We start from the raw sequence: 19,247 nt of genomic DNA on the forward strand, positions 1-19,247 counted from the left end.
TCTAAATTTGCATCAGCACTTCAAAACATCTAAGGAGTATGACCCTAAAACCTCAATTTTCTCCATGCTCTGATGGGAAAGTCAGGGATGGAGGGATGGGCATTATGACTGTTCTGTCCACAGGGGCCCCTTAGGTGAGTTATTTCCCACCAGGCTCATTTCCTGTGTTGTCAGTCCACTTCACTCCACACCTTCAGCTAAAAATGGTCTTTTGAAAAACCTCCTGGACAGTAACAGAAACGAGCACGGATCCAGGGATGCCACAGGGAGCTAACAATTTCTTCTCTCATTTGAAATCCAACCCTCTAGAACTCATCCTGGATGAGGAATGTAGGAAGAAACTGTCAGAGGGCTGTAGCCTTAACTAGTCGTCAGTAAAGACGTCGTATAAACAGGAAGGTTTAGCTGCTCAAAACTGCCCTCTGAAAATTTAATCACCTAATCCAGGGTTCTTCAGTAATTGCCCAATTCCCATCAGAACAAGTGAGTGAGCACCTTCCCGAAGTTGAGCTCCACAGGCACAGGTAAGTCACATAACTGAGAATATGGCTGGTTTCCTACAGGAAAAACGCAAGACCAGATATATTTCACACAGTGTTATTCACACATTTTCATTTTGATTTTTACAGTATATACACGTGAACATTACATTATTCAATACGAGCCACCTGGAGTCAAACCTAATCAAACTGGTCCGTAAACAATCTATATCAAAAAGCAATACTTGAGCAAAAAGTCTAGTGGTTCTACCCAAACCCTAAAATAGTTGAAAGGAAATCCAGTGATTTTCATGTTCCTGGATAGAATTTGTGCACAAATGATCTCAGGAGAGCAAGTGGAAGATTATACTCAAGATATTGAAAGCACCAAGGATGATAGTTACAGGACTGTTTAAATTCAACCATGGCATGAGTGCTGCAGGGACTAAGTACAGGGACGTTATCAGTTTCTGCCTGGACATCCCTGAAAGCCTGGCGTACTGTCTTATGTGTTGAAGGAATGTCGGCTCTGTGGATTATAACACACGGCACAGGTACACAGGGCAAAGATAGTCACTCAGGAGAATTCATGTGTCCAAGGAAGTGGCTCAGAAGTCATCCTTTGGGTGACTATGGGAAAGCTCTGGCTCCAATGACAGGGCTGGTATCTCTGGGGTGGAATTTTGTGAACTGCCATGCAAAAACTACTTGGCAAGTAGAATTGTGCTTACTCAAAATAACAAGGCCTACTACTTCACTTCATGCAGGCACTGGAAGTAGGCCAGAAGAAACTTTCCCATTTGCCTGTTAAGGAGTTATCACTACCATCAGAAACGCAGCGCCTCAGATGTCTGCTTCAGTAACAGTTATATAACCCTGGTATCAACAGTAACATGACAGAATTCCTCATACAAGTTTACACCACTACTATTTTCTTTCTCATGAACACACCCCTACCAAAACAGCCTTTTATTTGATCAATGCTCAAGACGTTGTTTCCAAACTACCACGTCGATCAAAACTTTAGGTTAAGCCATCCAAATGAACATTTTACACAAAATACTTGCTTCAACAACATACAAAGCACTTTCTTTATCTTTCAGAAACTGAATATACAAAGTAAGCTTTTTCCAAAATATTTCCATAGGCAAAGGATTAAAAAGGATTTTAATTATACACATATGGTCACAATTCTGCCTTAAAAAGATCATTGGGAAATGTACATAAGGCCGCTTGTATATGTACATCATCTTTATGTTACTGTTACAATGTCATATGTCCAGAGAAAAAAAATCGACAGTATCATACATATTTGCTTTACGCTGCGAGAAGGCTATTCAAAAATACAGTACTCTTCTGTACAAAAAATTCATGCCACATTTATTAAGATGGAAGAAGCATTGGTTTCTGTGATAACCAAATATTTCAGTCCACTTCTTACTATGCTTATTTATCCTGATTTAAAATTTGAACAGATTGATTTCCCAAAGTGTCCATATGAACAGATTTAACAGCTATGTTACAAACAAAACATAATGTTTCTCACAATAGATAAAAAGAAAGCCAGTTCATATTTTTGAAACCATATAAAGATAGAATTTTAAAAAAATCACTCTTGATTTGCTGAAATAAATTTACATTATACAACACTATATGCCGGGGGAAAGAAGGGAAGGGGGATATGAATATACACTAAAATGCAAATTTTTGTCCCAAAAAGGAGTAAAACAAATTACATTTACAGCATGAAGGTTTACAAATGTACATCTGTACAACCAAGGTAAGCATCACTACTAAATTAGCAAGGCTTTGTAATAAACATCGAAACGAGAGATTTGTTTTCAAACTGTAAACTTACACCTATTAACTACACGTATACAATGCATATATTTATAGGAAGCAAAAAGCTATCTGAATATTTAATCAATCATGCTTAAATGTTGAGCTATCAAGTTTACTTTTCAGTGGCCCCTTCTCTTTATCATTACCTATTTTTTGCATCTACAGTGAGAAAGCAGAATAAATGCTCAACACTTTCAAATCCTTACAACTCTATATGCAAAATAAAAAAATACGTATCTCTACTCTTCCTGCGTTGTAAAACTGACTGTAAAGTTAATACAGGGTTCACTCCTTTTCCAACAGAGTACTTTGCTGAATGGAAGTACCACCATCATTTTAATCCCTCTACCTTGTACAACAATTAAATATATAAGTATATACAGCACTATTTTTAATACATCGCTAGAGAAAATCTTAGGGTATGATTAAAAAAAAAATTGTATCCACAGCAAGTGCCAAAAACTAGTTTTTTAAAGTTTCCATCGTTTTGTTCTTCCCTACTTTATTTTGCTGTGCCCTGTTTGTTATTGGGATAGGATGTTGTGAACCACCAAAATACAACTTAACTTTTCAACATGTTAAATAATGTTTATGCAGCTGATCAATTTTAATCTGGTATAAAAGACTTCACACAAAAGGGAAAAATAAGGATTACTTCTATATACAACTCTATAAACCTGTTGTGCTATGATGCTGGGTAGACCTACCAGATTGCAAGCCAGTGTATTAAAAGAATACTGTACTTTTTCCCTTTAAAAACTATTTCAGTGACTTTACAAGGTAAAAATTTACAAAATATGTGACAGCTATTTTGATACAATTACATCATATACAGGCATTCTGTGCTTTGCCAGCCATCCAATCTGATAGGCCTCCGGATCAGGGCTGGAGATATTTTTTCCTTTTTTTTTTTAACAATTCACTCCCCACAAATATACACAAGAATAAAAATTTTACAAATGGATGAACAAAGTTAATAAATAGATTTAAAAAAATCAGAACACTTAGAGTTAAGTTGTGGGTTTTGATAATTCACAATTTAATTTCTCTTCCATTTCTCTTTGTCTTTTACAGCATCCCATTTGGTGGTCCACCAATTGGCCCCAGATCAGCACTGTTCTTCAGGTAATACTTTTCCAGCTTGGCCAGAATGTGTTTGCCATAGGTGTATTTACGCAGAGTTGTGATGTGGGGTCGAATCTGTAATAAGAAACACGTTTGTTTTTTTTTAACATCCACACTTTTAAGTAGAGGTGACTTGACTTTGAAAAAATTACACAAAAAGATGCCAGAGGCCTGTATTTCAAAGTGCTGGAAGTTTCTGGAAAGATGTAAAACCGGTGATTTTGACTCATCAAATAACTGATGTTTCTGTTGCAGGAAAAAGGAGCCAGTACTTTTGAGAGAGCCCTGTTGGTGACCAGAGGAAGAAGAGCTCCTGCAGGAATATCCTGGGCCCTGTGTTAAACAGCCTCAGGCCACTATGGCAGCAGCACATTTCTCCATGTCTGGATATTCTTAAGCAGCAATGTGCCTGAATGCTAGGAAGTGTGGGAATCTCTTTGGGGGGAACTGCAGGGTGGATTTATATCCACAACCAGGAAATAAAGAGAGAAACCCGTATTTCTTCTGTTATATTAATAATGATGAGAGATACTACATTTTCCTGTTAGAAGTATTCTCACATAAAAGCTGGCAAAAGACAGGAGATGAAATCCAACTATTGAAACTTTCCTTTTTTAACTCTGTGCTCAGACACCTGGATGTTACCTGCTTTACCCACCTCCAATGAATGCCATAGCTATACATCAAGTTCTAGATTCCAGAAGCACTGAGTTTTACATCTGCAGGGAAAGGTGCTCTGGCAGAAAAGCTCAGACAGAATTTTGAATCACTCCAAGTACCACACACGTACCTTGTGCATTATGATCTTCCTCTGGGCGGGCTCGGCCATGTCGATCATCTTCTGCACGACGTAGTTGGCGTACTGGTCCTTCATCATGGTGTATAAGGCACTGTGCGGGCCGTCGTTCTGGCAGCACACCTCGTCGATCAGCAGGGCTCGCTCCGCACGCGACGCGTGCGTCACGCATTTTTCTACCACGTTGCTGAAAAATAAAGCAAGTTCACGATTGGACTGGAGGTGTAACATTCTGTCAGTTTATCAGTTCTTCAGGGTTCTTAACACCAGTAAAAGCATATTGCAAGCGCATCAGTTCCTCATTTCCTAATCTCCAGTCTGAGGAAGTTACGGGATTATATATCCCTATTATTTCACCCATGTGAAAAGGTGACTTTCTGATCATTTTGTAGGAAAAACTTTTCCACTGAACCTACATAGGCATACCAGGCTTCAGGCCACAGATGTGTTCTAGCACATCTATTTTGGTTGTGAGCCCTTTGAAGACACGATAGAGAAAGCCAGGTATGAGGATTCTTGCTTTTTGAATAAATGCACTTTCCAGGAGCATGCCTACATCAGAGATTCCATCAAATATTCTCTTGTAGAGCAAGTCTCTGACCTCCCAGTTTATTTCAGAAGCTGGAAAGGCCATCAAAGCTTGTAACATAGCAAAACGATCCTGGTCCTAAATTTGTGCTTTAGAAATTAAGCAAGTTAGAGGTTTATGAAGAGTACTATTCAAGCAAAGAAAAATAAAATCCAAATAAACTAGTTTGCTAGCAATTTATAAAACAAATGTCCCCATAATGTCACAGTGCATTTCTACTTCATTCTGATGACAAAGCTAGTCTCACTAAATCACCTAGAATGCATTCTGAGGTGTATTTTCCCTTCGCAAAAGGCACATAATCCATATTTCAGCAAAAAGCACAAAAGGAGGGAGGTTAGGTTCCAATTTCAGAATAGTTCAGGCCTCCTACAGCAGTCTTTCAGCCTTCTAAGGCAGAAAACCCATGTCAGACTGAAGTACCACTTTTTAAAGCTAGCCTTGTTATACTTGCAAATTGCTAGGCTGGATTGAGAGTCAGCAAGTCCCAGCTTATCATCATCAGCACATCACCCAAGTTCTAGCAGAGTTTTTCACCTGTCTCTGGGCATCCTTATATGAAAACTTTGAACCTGTTCCCTGCACTTGAACGAAGTGAACAAAAGCCATCCCATAAACCCACAGAACTTCTTTTCTTTTGCTATAGGACACTTGCCTCTTCCCTTCCCCAAACCTAGTATAAAAATATCACTACCACTCATCTCTATAAAAGTATGAAATTTCAGTAGGCAAGATAAACAAACAAAAAAAATTATTGTATCCCTTTTGTAACACAAGAAATAAATCCGGTATTACAACTTTACAAGGTTAATGAATCTTTAATATATGAAAGTTGTGCAATACCTGGCAAATTTGTGCTGACTCAGAGCTAGAACTTTTCCTCTTATTTCTGAAACAATTTTGCTTTTGTCTTCAGGACGACCATGCTCCAGTACATGTTGAATAACGTAATTTCCATATTGATCCTGAAAATAAGATTACTTCAATTTTCTTTTGTGTTCATACCAAGTAATAAATACAGACAGCTTTTGTACATGAGCATAAAGTATGAAATTACTATTTGCATGGATATGAGGAAAATACAATGTCAACATTACAGAAGCAAAGTGATGGAAGAAATACTTAGTATCAAGAATTACTTAACAGACCAGAAATTTTACATGAAAAATTTAAATAATCTGTAAAACCAGTGTATTGCTAAAGTATCTTTTATCCTCTTAAAGAAAGAAATCCTCAAATTTAATATCATACTTTTTTAACAGTTGCAATGTTCCCCTGAACACCAAGCTACAGTCAAAAGGACAAGAAAAATGCTTTTTATATCTTCTTTGCCTCCCAATTTCCAAAGTAATTTTTCATTAAAACTATGGAAGGAAAGAAAAACAAAAAAAAAAAAATCAATGTCTACAATACTAAAAACAGGTAAATGCATTTAGACTAGGCCACAGGAGTAATGATGATAACAAAAACCTCTAAAGTGCATTAAAAATGAGTGTACATGCACTAACCTGCACTAGCTGTTCTGTGTGTTGATGCAGTTCTTCTAAGATTGGCAAAGTCTGCTCAGCAGTGCAGTGCTCCAGAATACGCTGAATTACTCTACAACCATATGGATGAGTTGAAAGTACAAATACCTTGAAAACAGGATGGCAAACTCAAGTTAAACCAACCGAAGCTCACATCTCTTGCAGTATTTCTGCATTCAAAATAGAACTGAACATACCAACCACAATTAAAAAAAAAAGTTTTGCCTGCCAAGACCAGAAATCAATTTCCAGCAAAAGCCAGGAAAAGATGAAAAAGCAAGTTTTTCTGTGTCAAGGACTCCAGAAAACATACAGCTAAGAACCCAAGTGTACATTATGATGTTTCTAGCCTATATAGCTGCAAAGGAAACCCTGGAAGTATAACTCTTAGTTAAGTGCTGCTCAACTTCCAAGCTTTCCTTTTTACTTTTTTTTTTTTCAAATTTTAAGCCTTTGACACTTATAAAAAGGAATTCAATAATGGTGGCTGATTTTCAACAATTTCATGTTACAGCATGCACAATAGGCTCCCAGTTACAGATACAAAGTTTGTAAATAACTACTCAAAACATACAGCCAATTCTTGCTTATTCCTTCTGGTTGCTTCTCCAGAAGCTATATTTGTGGTTTGGGGATTAATTTCAAAAATTTCAGTGTTGGTAAGGACTGAACACAGAATCTTGTATGATCAGGCATCAACTCAAATGATGCAGGCAGGGGAAAATGATAAGTAATATCACATAACTGTCATTTTTAATTTGCCATTTTATGTTAGCTACTATTTTCTCTATATAATTATATGGTACTTAGGATGGATGCTCACTAAGTAGACAAACTCACACTTTAGTCAAGGGGCTCTATTTACACTTTAAAAAATGCATCTCATGTACCTCATACACACTTTTTGGTCTAAAAAGACTGAACACTAGAAACCTTGGTATGCAATTTAGTACTATGTACAACAATAATTCAGGTATTGCTGTTGTGCAAAATGAGAAAGATATTGTAGATTTTATTAGGAAATACATTTGGCCATCCATTAAAGTAAAATTTAGTTATATAGCCAAGTTAGTAAGATTTTTACAATTCTTCTCAAGACTATAAAAGTACATGCTTGTCTCAGAAGATTAAAATGTCATTTAGCTGCAGCACAATATCAATCTTACAGTAATAACATTTTTTGGAAACAAAACAAAAACCCCAATGTGAAGTAAACAAATACAACACCCCCTTCACTTCACACTAGTCCATATGTAGGGAACAGATTAGTGAATTTCATCACTGTGGTTCCTTAAGGACTGACATTCATTGGGAAACACTGAAAGACACACGTGCAACACAAGCAACAGGAGAGGAAAATGTAATTTTTAATGAAAAATATATATTAGAGACCACATATGTTATTATTATATCAAAAATGGGCCTGCCAAGAGTTGTGAAGGAAATATGTAATGGTGTTATCACAAAACAGACACAAAGCCTGGGCACGCAAAGTCCCTAGTATGAACTTTTACTACATCAATATTTATTATTATTTATAATACATCTAGGCATGTCTTTCTAGACCCTCCTCTCCAACTAAATCACTTTTTTTACAGCATGTTAACTGTCTCTCCAACACCTTTTCTATGTCAGCATCTCCTTTTTCATTCTAAAAATAAGCCGTGTGCAAAGTGGCAAACGCTATCTTGTACATGCAAATGATGGACAAAGACCGGCAAATCTTTTTCTGTGAAATCTAAGCAATCTGCAAGGAGGAAATGAACCACTGACACTACCTGTCCTTTGAAAGCATCAATGATGAACTGGAGTGACTGGGGCTGAACGCACTCAATGCATTTTTGTACAACGTGGTTTCCATTTTGATCCTTCACGCATTTCAGAACATGGCCATCCAGCTCTTTCACCATTTCATTCTGGAAAAACAAAGATTATCCTTGTCTTTATGATGGTATTCCCCACACCCCTTAAACGGGGGAAAATTTCATTTCATCCTGATTCCAACCTTCATATTCAATGGTATTAACTGTGTACCTCAGTACTTTCATTTTAACTATTTTAGCCTTTACAATATTTCACGATGAAGGGAATAATCAACAATTTAATCAAGTAAAAAGAGGAATACAATAAAAATAAATAAATAAAATTTAAAAAGTATTGCTCTAACTTACAATTACCTGCTGGTCAGGTGAGATTGACTCGAGCGCCTTCTGGATAACACGACAGCCATACATCTGGAGGGCCAAAGGCAGAACATGACCACGGATGCGTGTTGCTAGGGCTAACTTTTGATCCAGGCTTCCAAACTAGAAGAAAATAAATATGCTGTTAACAAATGCTGACATATTGCAGACATATGCTGGAATTTACATGTCAGATTAAGTATTTTCAAGATGCACACGACTATAATATTTGAACAATTTTTCACTTTGTATTTTGGTGGGGATATTTACCAGAAGCTTTTCTTTTCTAAATGTAACATTTTGTAATATTCCACATCCAGTTCACATACCTGCTATCAAATGCATGACCCTGAATGACAACAGAAGAAATCAATATAGTTTATATTTGTCTGTCTGTAGAAATATTTAAGTGCAATAAACCACTTATTCAAATAAATTATACCAGCAAAATTATCACAGGTCACTATTATGTATGAATCTAAATCAGATTTTCTATCTCAAAACTTGTGCAGAGTATCTCACATCTTGTAAGAAAAGACACAGAAGTGACCACCCGGACAATCAGCTGGTGGCACAGCAATATACCTGCAGCATTGCTGAGAACTGTCAAACTCCACACCTGTAGTCAGCTTGGAAGAAAGCTTGACCAACAACTTCACCTGCCTACCTACAGAGTAAACTGAGGTTCCCTACTACATGTAAGACCATGTGCACCTTTTTCTTGAGAAGTGTTCTGCAGAATTAAGATGAAAACACTCAAATAACAATGATTAACTGTGTATTCATCCAACTTAACATTATGGAAAAAACAGCAAATGATGACCCTTAAGCAAAATCAAGATCTTGTATGTCAGTGACAGTTGACAGAAGATATTTTGATTGGTTAATAAAAAAAGAACTAAAAAAAGTGAGCACATTGTTTTATAGATTACTAAAAATCACATTCTTGTTTATAGCAAGTATCTTATTTCTTAGTGGACATCTTCCAGCATTACCTTCTCTCTACCACTCTGATATGGCCCTTAATTTAGAGTATACTATACTAGATACCTTCCCTACATATAACATTTCCCAGGACACAGGTATTACTTTTTTCTTCCCTCTGCAAGCCAAATCTTGTAATTCTTTGTTAAAGCCTTTTTTTTTTTCCTTTTTACCACATAGTTTTTAAGAGAAAACAAATCTGTTTCAAATACTAGTTGTAGTAATATTGGATGCATCTTATGATAGATACCTGTTACTCAAACCTCTTCTGCCTCCCTTTTATCTGAGTATCCTCATATACAGCACTGGATGAAGTTCATACAGCTGTTTGAGCACAAGGGTGTTTTCCAGACCCATTCTGTACCATGATGAAGTATTTATGCTCCCTTTTCATCTGCTGAAAGTCTCTCTAAGTTCTGCAAAGAGGTTTGTGAAGCCTCAATGTTCAGCTTGTGCATTCACTAGTATTCACCTACACATGCACCACCAGGGTAAGGAGAAACTGTGTCCATTATGGGAAAAAAACCCCAAACTGTATACGGAACAGAAAACACCTATGCAGTTGCACATTTGGGTTCTGTGGAAGTCATGCTATGTGTTAAGTTCTGCTATGGTGTTAAGGAAAAGACCAGGTTAATTTAATCAGATTTACAGCACTTCATTTGCATGTCCATCAATACACTTAGTGCTATGCTTACCTCAAAGAACTTCTGTATTACATAGTTTCCAAACACATCAGTCATCAATTGATAAGCTGCTTGCAGGATCTCATTAAATACCATCTGGCGTTCAGCTGGAGTAGCTCGCTCCAGCTTTTGCTGTATAAATCTACATGCAAAAAAAGGTACAATATGCCTTACATCAACAACAGGAAAACTTCTCAAACACTGTTTCAATGAGACACCTCAACACTCTAAAGAAAGCAGTCAACGTTTATAAAAGTTATTAAAATGAAAGTAGTGCCTCTGCATATAAAAGGATACATTTTAGTAAAATCAAGACTTGAAAACTTTCATTTGAAAAGCATTAAAGATGGAAATAATAACAGTAACTAAGTACCTGATGATGTACTGACAAAAAAGTTTTACGTTCCAGATGCCAAATATTTTGTTTTCTTAATCAACACCTTTTTGATACCTAAATACTAGAGTTTACAAGTCCAGTTACGAGGCTACTTCTACACTGAGAACTTCTACAGGCAGCTAAATTAATACTACTTTTACAATGAAATTTCTTAGAGAATGTCAGCCTAAGAGTATGTGCTCCAATTAACGGCATGCTTTGCATTAAGATGACAAGCACCTCATTCAAAATTTGACGTTAATAAAACAATATCGAAGCAGTAAAATATTATTAACTATTCTTATCATAATTACCTAGAACCATGCTGGTCTTGGGAAAATTCAACAATATGCCCAACGAGGTCCCTTAGTTGAAGATTAGGGAAACGATTGTTTCTGAAATCTTCCAGCAACCGGCTGCGTCCGGAAGGCATAATGTCAGACCTGCTGTAGCGGAGGCGCGAAGGAGGGAAGAGCTGGCTGCTGGAGCTAAAAAGACTGGAGGTGCTCGCCGCACTGCGATACTTGGCTTCGGCTCCGGGGGCTGCAGAAATATAGCGACCACTACCATTTGTCAGTCCTCCTACAAGGAAGCAGCTCTGTCAGTAACAGCCGGGAGGAAAAGAAGCAACAGCAAAACAGCGAGTGAAACTAAAACTACGGATACACCCTGGAGCCAAAGAAAACAACGGTGGTGTCTTGTTATTTAGATTTACCTCATTATGGCTGGAGGAGTTAGAGAGCTTTATCTTGCAATAAATAAAACCATTCTCCTCCTCATTTTGATTTTATGTGAAGGGCACCAGGAAAAGAAATGTCATTAGAAGAATGTATCAAGGCAGAAAAAGTGAGCACCCACTCAGCCTTACAGAAACTTTAGAACTGGGTGGGCCTTAAACTTAGTGGGCAGATTTCCACTTCACAAGTCATACTGGCTTATACCTTTGTTCTTAGTCTTGAAGTTAGCCAATTGTGACAAAACAGACCATGAAATCTGAACTACCCTTCAGTCCCTACTGAGATTATCTTTCCAGCGTGTTAAGGGCATTTTTGGGGAGGCACATGTGGTGCCTCTAGTCAAGCTGTACCTGTCCTGCAGGTTATTTGATGACTTCAGCATCCCAAGCTTTCAATCTGGTCCCTCTTCTCAGCACTAAATATGTCAAATTTCAAAACAGGTAACTAAGAATGCCCTACTTAATTACCAAACAACCACAGATACATCAAACTGAAGCTCCTTTTAGAAACAAGTCCTTTCCTTGCTGCACAAACACTTAACACTCTCACTTCATCCTGCCTTACTTTCTAAGAACTGAATTGCCTTCCTGTGTCTAGGTCCTACTCCTTTTTGCTAATGATTCCACCTACAGCTCTTGTCATTCTACAGTCCTGTGCACTTCTCCTCACCCCCTGCTCTCCGATCAGTTCATGTCACTCTGAACTACTCCAACAGGCCTCTCCCCTCCACTTTACAACAGGCAGCAATATCATAAAAAGCATCCAGAGCATCTCCCCCAGCTATTGTATGCTTTTTAGAGGGATACTCTTACTATACTACAGGCAGAAATACTCAAAGACAATTCCCACACAGAAACCTCAATTCTACTACTAAAACTAAACTAAGGAAAGAAAAAGCCAAACACTCCCTAAAAGTATTGACTACAAATTGGAAAAGGAAAGCATTTTGTCTCCTTGTCTAGGAAGTGATACTGTAATTAAAGCACTTTCAAAGTCAAAAGAATAAAGATCTACATTTGAATTTAAAACAAACTGCAGTATGTGCTGTTTGAATGGTGCTCTATTACAAACTTAATTTTTAAAAAAAAAGGAAAAAAAGGGGAGAACAAAAAATAAACTAAAACAAAACAAACCCCACAAAAACAACAACAACAACAAACCCAAAAAACCCCACCACCTGACTGTGCCCCAGCCAAGCCTTCTTTTGGTTCCAAGTATTTATAAAGCCAGGCAACAACAGTGTTACAGTGGACTGGCGATGTATTAATGGTAAAGTTATCTTTCTCAAAAGGTCAAATTCTAGTACCAGAATCTGAGATGTTAGCGCTCTGGAAGACACATGAAGCATCACATTTATTGCAGCGTATAGTATTATGCCCTAAAATAGAAATAATTAGAATTTATATTATAATTAGTCTTCAAAATTCTGCAATAAACATAAATAAATATTTTATGTCCCACAACACCTTTCAAAAAACACTAGGTTTTCTTTTAAATTAAAGCCTCTTAATCTTCTATGGCCAGGAAAATCAAAGTTTTGTAACTATTATCTTTAGTTCCCTCTGAGAAACACTATGGTACTAACAAACAGAAGAAAAAAACCAAAACCAACATTCTGCAGGTGAAGCTCTGCCATAATTTCTCCTCTAGGAATGGCGGTCTAAAGAACAAAAAAAGTTCTGCAGTTGAAGTGATGGTATTTCTCATCTGGACTATGTAAATACATCAGTGCAATCCTGGCTTCTTTGTACATGCTGTGCAGTAACACTATTTAATATCACAAGAGGGCACCAGAGCCCATCTGAAAGGAAATTACAGACTACTATCCTCTGCAGCACCTCTATTACTCCACTGATCACATGCTTAATTCTGTGCCAGAAACTAATAGGGCAGTTTTGGTCATATGCTCACAGTCAACATACACAGTCACAACTGAGCCTTCATCTCCATAAATTAAATGCAACAATTTATCCAGCAACTAAAATAGAAATTAAGAAACTTGGTAGCTTTTACCAAATATGCTATATTTGTGTAATATACATTTTGTGCTCAGAATTATTAAGCTTTTTTTCAGCCTAATTTGAGAACCATCACTTTTTTAGACTTGTAAGACAACTATGCTACAACTGGGAGGCTCCTATATAGCCTGAGTGACTATTTCAGACAATCACATTCAGCAGGACAATAGAACAGGAAAACTATATTAAGAAAGCACATCCATTGTGCCTAGAAGAATCTGTGGTACTCAGAAAGCAGAACCTTAGAAAACACTGGACACTATTATAAAAAAGAGTAATTTAATTAGTAATTAGCTTTTATTTTCACATAACCTTTAATTACAGCAATGTTATGGTTCAGTGGCAACTCTGCAGATTTGAAAAACAGTAGAACTCCCGAAGTGAAGGCATATTGTCTTAGGTACTTATTACATGCAGACATCATTGTGAGTACAATGGTGTATTTTCTTCACCAAACTAGGAAAGTAACAGCCTGCATCTTGTAAGTTATTTGGGGAACATACCCTACTGAATAAAGCACTGAAAAATTAAAATACTTGTTAGACATCAGTATAGCCACACAATTCCAAACTCCTGGGGAATGAAATGTGCAGTTCATTCTTCAGATAATCAATTAGCTATCACTTCTGATCTCACAGAACAAAGATCTCTGAAGCACGGAATAATATTAAGTTGTTTTACAGTTTAATTGAACCTAAACCCCCGTGGCTTATCCATAGGGAGGAAAAGGCAGAGAGATATAAAGGGGATATAGATCATCTAATTCAGAGCCTAAGTTTCAAGGACACAAAGCATGTTAAATTATTGACTCCTTAACATATTTCATGTTAAGGAGAACATGAAAAAACATTAAAAACTAGATCCAGGCACATTTCTTTTGACAGCATTAGTCTGTTAGTATTTACCAAAGTATTTTTTCAATTATTTCTAATAAAGACAAAAAACACATCCACTGCAAAGTAACTTATTTACACATGTCAGCAGTATTTTCTAGTAACACACAAACATGTATATAAAAGTTTTAAACTTAATTTCTATAAAGTATTTTTTCATCTGTAAAAAAGTAGCTTCATCTCATCCAAAGCTAAAAGTTTCATCTTCATATGGAAACCAGAATTACACATATCTATGTACATTGTAGGAATCGATGCACGTGTTTTATCATGTCTGGTTTAGTGCAGCCCTACAGAGGAGGGACACAGCTGAGGCGATGCAAAGCTCCCCACACTGCCTTGCCAAGGCGCCTTTATCTTACTCACAACGACCATCCCTGAAGGTGAAACATCAATCCCAACTGCTAACAAGCTTGGTTCGCATCACACAGGAAATAATTACCTCCAAAAGCCCAGATTTTAGAAATCCTACTCTACACCAAAACTCTACTCTTAAAATGCTGCAATGTACCATCAAACAGGGTAAGGACTACCAATCTAAAAGGGGTTTTTTTATGACAATGTAAAAACACTTCCTCTTACAGCTCCTTGTACTTGGGAGTGAAAGGGTAGTTCAAATTCATGACCTTACTGCTCCAACTAAAGAAGCAGTTACAGACAACTGACAAATCCCTTCAAATACAGGAAAACTGACACTAGCACAAAGTCATTAGCACATTCCTATTTTAGGATGTCAGATAAAAGTTGGTGAGAGGAGATAAAAACAGTAAAATATCACAAATTCCTTGTAAAAGGGAAATTGTTCTTTCAAGCTACAAATTGCAGCAAGTGTCTGACAAAGGGGTTATAAAATCATGCACCCTTTCCCAGCGTTGTGCTCTAGACTCTGGTGGCTGAAACAGGAGCAACAGAGTTTGATGCCCATTTTAAAACAAGAGTTAAACTTAGCTGAACCTGTTGATACAAGCAGGCAGGACAAGTTTGGAAGGTGGAAGGAGAGCTGCATTTGACAGGCATTATCAGAATACCAATGGAAACTGCATGCAGACATGAACTTACAGTGTTGTTCTACTCTGAAAAGTGACTATATGATAAGCATACCTTTCTTAAAATATACTCCCTGTTTGATTTCAGGTATAACTTCTCACTAGGTGAGAAAGCTTTGATTTTTTTTTTTTTTTTATTTTTAGTTTTTGTATGTGAAAACAAAGCATGCTTCCAAGAGCGGTTGATGAACACACCAGAATAAATATAACAAGACAGACAATTAACTGCAGAAATAGTCTTAAACTCTGAGATGGTGCACTTTGAATGCAACTGTGCAAAAATACGGCACAGGGCAAAAAGGCTAAAAAAATTACTGCTTTGTGAAAGCAAATATCCAAAAGACCTCCATTTCCAAATTTCAGGTTGATTTTGTAATATAGCAAAAAGTTTATCAATAATCAAGGTCCACTTCACTTGAAGGATGAAGAGGACACATGGAAGCCAACAGGGTTGTGTCAATTTTCAGAGTACAACTGTATATTCTGGCAGTTACACACTGATCTAGTACATGATTTTAACAGCTATTAGGCTTAGCTCACACTGCCAAACAGCTCAAAATGGGTCAAAGTCAGTATTTAACAATTTCTGCTGATAGAGGAAATCCTCTATAGTGATCACAGCCTATTTTCTCAGAACTGAAAGAAAAAAATTAACATTTATCAAATGTGAAATAAACAGAACTTTGAATGTTTTAAATTTTAGATAATGCCTTCCAAAATTTGGTTTAAGTATAGTTTTCAGCAATATGAAAACTATGGTGAGAGTACTTTGAAAAGAAAGAAAGAAAAAGATTTCCATGATAACCCCATTGTCAGATGTTCAGAACTTTCTCAAAAGCCTCCATTTGGGCTGAAACTTTCCATGCTTGGTCTCAGCCCAAAGGTGCACTTTGTAGACCTGAAAAAGGAAAAAAGGTAAGTAAAAAAAAATAAAACGTGCTGAAACATCCCCTTGCCCAGTTTTATTTTGGGTATTCAGCACTTAACCTTGAAGGGGATACTGTACTGCAAATGTAATATATTTTAATTATTTAACCTTGTTATACAAATCACTCACACATTTCACTTAAGTTGTATTCTGGTAGGCATTTTAATTTTTTTTTTTTTTTCATATCTGCACTAAAAAGTATAGAGGATTACACTGCCTATTGCAAGCACAGAACTGTGCATTGAACACTTACTGGAGCAACTGGCAACTCAATCTTGAATTACATCCAGTTTTGCGGAATGATTTTAGCATCCAAATTAAATGACTGCAAATATTTGCAGCAGAAGAGAAAAACTGTATTAGGTAACCTCAGGTTAGAGGCATTATTTTCTAAATATATTGTATACTGTGGTGGGGTTTTTTTAGATCTTTTATTTTATTTTAATTTTTTTTTTAAAGAAAGGTTGAGCTCTCATGTCATCTTACTAGGCAAGAAAACATTTGAGAAATTATTTCTGGCATTCCTTAAAAAATACATCCAATAACAGCCACCACTAACAATGCCTTTGCTACTTCTTTGACAAATGCCTTTTTTTTGTCTCCTTCCATCAGCGTGGTGATAAACAACTGTCTTCCTGGCAAAGTATCTTGGCCATGAGGCTGACTGATTCAAAAATCCCCTTTCAATACATTTTACATTGAGAGAGAGCACTGCTCATTATCATGGCAAGGGGCATTAATGAAAGTCTCTTCACTGTTAAATACATCATCTAAAATGTCCTTGAAGTGGTAACACAGTGGAGGAGAACCAAAAATAATGCACCTTTGCTTGTCATACTGTGGAAACATTAAAGAAAAAGGACCAATTATTCTTACTGGGCTTCTGCAAGGGAAGAAAAATCAGTTGTTGGCCTGATACTACCAAAAGCTGAGTGCCCTCCACTGACAAATCAATGAGCATCTGAACATGCTCTTCACCCTTCAGGAATGGCCCCTCTTCATTACAAAACTGTTTAACAGCAAAGGTAATGTGAACATCTCTTATGCAACACATATTTTACACATAGAAATACATACACACATACAAACAAAAAGTGTTTTTTTGGTTTTTTGTTTTTGTTTTTTTTACCTAAATGCAAACTGGATGAGGATCCATGTGATGAAAGTGATGGCGGTGGCGTAAGTGAATGTCCTGGCGTTTGGCTTGGCAGAGGCATGCCTATTGGACTTGGAGAGGAGGAAAATCCCAGACTATTGTAAAATGGCTGCCCTATGGGTGCTAGGCTGCTACTAGATCTTTTGTACAAGTCAGAGCTAGTAGATAGAGAATCTCTCCTTGTGGCACTACTACTTGCAGAACTGCCAACTGAAGAAGAAATAAAAAGACCCTAATTACACAGTGTCAACTGAATAAAACCTATCCCCAACTACAGCTGGGCAACAACAGATGCGATCACAATAATTACAGCAATCGTTATGACAAAGACAATTACTGTGATAACCACACATGCTTTTAAGTAAATCTGAGTGGGTATAAACATACCACTGGCAAGTAATTTCACCAATGTCCACGTCTTTCAACATTTCACACTAGACTTCTCACAGTAATATTGCAGTACTCTGTTTTAAATGCCTGACTTCAGGCTTTGGGACAAATGTGGAATTTATAAGATTAGATTACACTGTCACTTTACAGGATAAATGGTTCTAAAAATATTGCCACTAAATTATTTGATAATTTTTTTTTTTTTTCCCCCACATAAATTTTTAGACAGTGACACTCATTTCAGGAAAAAAGTCTAGAGGAAATTTGTTGTTGTTTAAGGGTTCACAAAAGAATTTTTATTGCTGTTCAGCTGTTTCTGAACTTCCACATTTGTGAACCCCTCACCTGTAGGAAAAAAATGACTACTTTAAATTCCCTATGAAAAATGTCTCTCAAATGAGTGTTTTGAAAAGATATTATAAAGAGGGAATAGGCCAAGAAAGAAGATGAGAAGCACAGCAGAGATAGAAAAATTAGGTGAGAAATTAAAAACGTGATTTTTCTACTATCAGTGTTTCTGAAAGTCAAATTAGACTAGAGGCTTTGGATAACAGTGTGTTAGTGAAGGACTGGTTATCCTGCACAGCATCATTCAGCAGGGCGATGAGCAGTCTAGGACAAATTAGGAGAACAATAAAAAGATTTTAGAAATGTTAAATTCTAGTATCTGCTGCATACTAGTGAAGTATTAAACTAGAATGCCCGTTTTAAACACTCAACATTATTATACTCATGAACCAAACCAAGATTATGGATATTTTAATAACAAATATCTTTCTTAAGCTGACTTTGGAAAATTGATTACTACTATTGATTACTTCAACTTAAAAAGGAAAGGTCAGAATTTTTACTTCCATAACCTTTAACCTTTTAAAATACCTTCCTATTAAAGCTGGCAGCATGGCACAATATAAAGGTCGCCTGAAACTTCCCATTTTAAGACACTAATTTGTTTTCTCATAACATTAACAGCTTGGCTAGTATTTTTCACGGTAAGGAATTGCTTGGATAAAATTTTTAATAGAACTTCTGTCTGAACACTGCCATTTCAGAAATACTGGCAAAGAAAGGTGTTTTATCCTTACCAAAATAATCTAGCTTCCTCTTTGAGAAGTTGATGCTATCGTGTATTCAGACCAAATACGCCAGCAGCAGACCACCTTTATTTTCACACTCTTAGATTGAACTAAAATTCTTGGCAAAATCACAGCTCATCCAAGTTCAGCACAGTTCTGCTACAGACTCAGAGCTGAAAACTTAAACTCCTGACCATACACAGCACATCTGAGATGGCTGATTAAGGTTGTGCCTGCAATTGAACTTCAGTGTGCCATGTCAAAACCAGACTTTGAAACTGCTGTCCAAGATTCCACCTTGTGTTGGAAAGGCCCATGAGGCAATGCAGAGAGGAAGTTTTCTATTTCAAGTGCAGGGGAGACAAAAGCCAAACACAAGAAGTAGACTAGGGAGGGGGAAAAGAGAAAAAAAGGAAA

General features: G+C 36.8%; 1 protein-coding gene across 14 annotated transcripts in view; it reads right to left on the bottom strand.

Moving 5' to 3' along the window:
• Positions 1-581: 581 nt before the first annotated feature.
• Positions 582-19,247, bottom strand: part of PUM2 (pumilio RNA binding family member 2) — a 66,487-nt gene continuing 47,821 nt past the window's right edge. For 4 of the 14 annotated variants that reach the window (XM_058420066.1, XM_058420064.1, XM_040060930.2 and 1 more), the window contains 10 exons: positions 17,338-17,574; positions 12,630-12,701; positions 10,901-11,168; positions 10,223-10,352; positions 8,529-8,663; positions 8,136-8,273; positions 6,340-6,465; positions 5,675-5,796; positions 4,237-4,429; positions 582-3,521 (listed from right to left, as the gene is read on the bottom strand). In XM_058420066.1, the coding sequence (XP_058276049.1) occupies positions 3,390-3,521; positions 4,237-4,429; positions 5,675-5,796; positions 6,340-6,465; positions 8,136-8,273; positions 8,529-8,663; positions 10,223-10,352; positions 10,901-11,168; positions 12,630-12,701; positions 17,338-17,574 (1,553 nt within the window). In that variant the 3' untranslated portion in view covers positions 582-3,389. The remainder of the gene's footprint in view (positions 3,522-4,236; positions 4,430-5,674; positions 5,797-6,339; positions 6,466-8,135; positions 8,274-8,528; positions 8,664-10,222; positions 10,353-10,900; positions 11,169-12,629; positions 12,702-17,337; positions 17,575-19,247) is intronic. The other 10 variants (XM_040060936.2, XM_040060934.2, XM_040060937.2 and 7 more) reach the window with 6 other exon arrangements.

Source organism: Hirundo rustica, chromosome 3, assembly GCF_015227805.2.
Source record: "Hirundo rustica isolate bHirRus1 chromosome 3, bHirRus1.pri.v3, whole genome shotgun sequence".
NCBI lineage: Eukaryota > Metazoa > Chordata > Aves > Passeriformes > Hirundinidae > Hirundo > Hirundo rustica.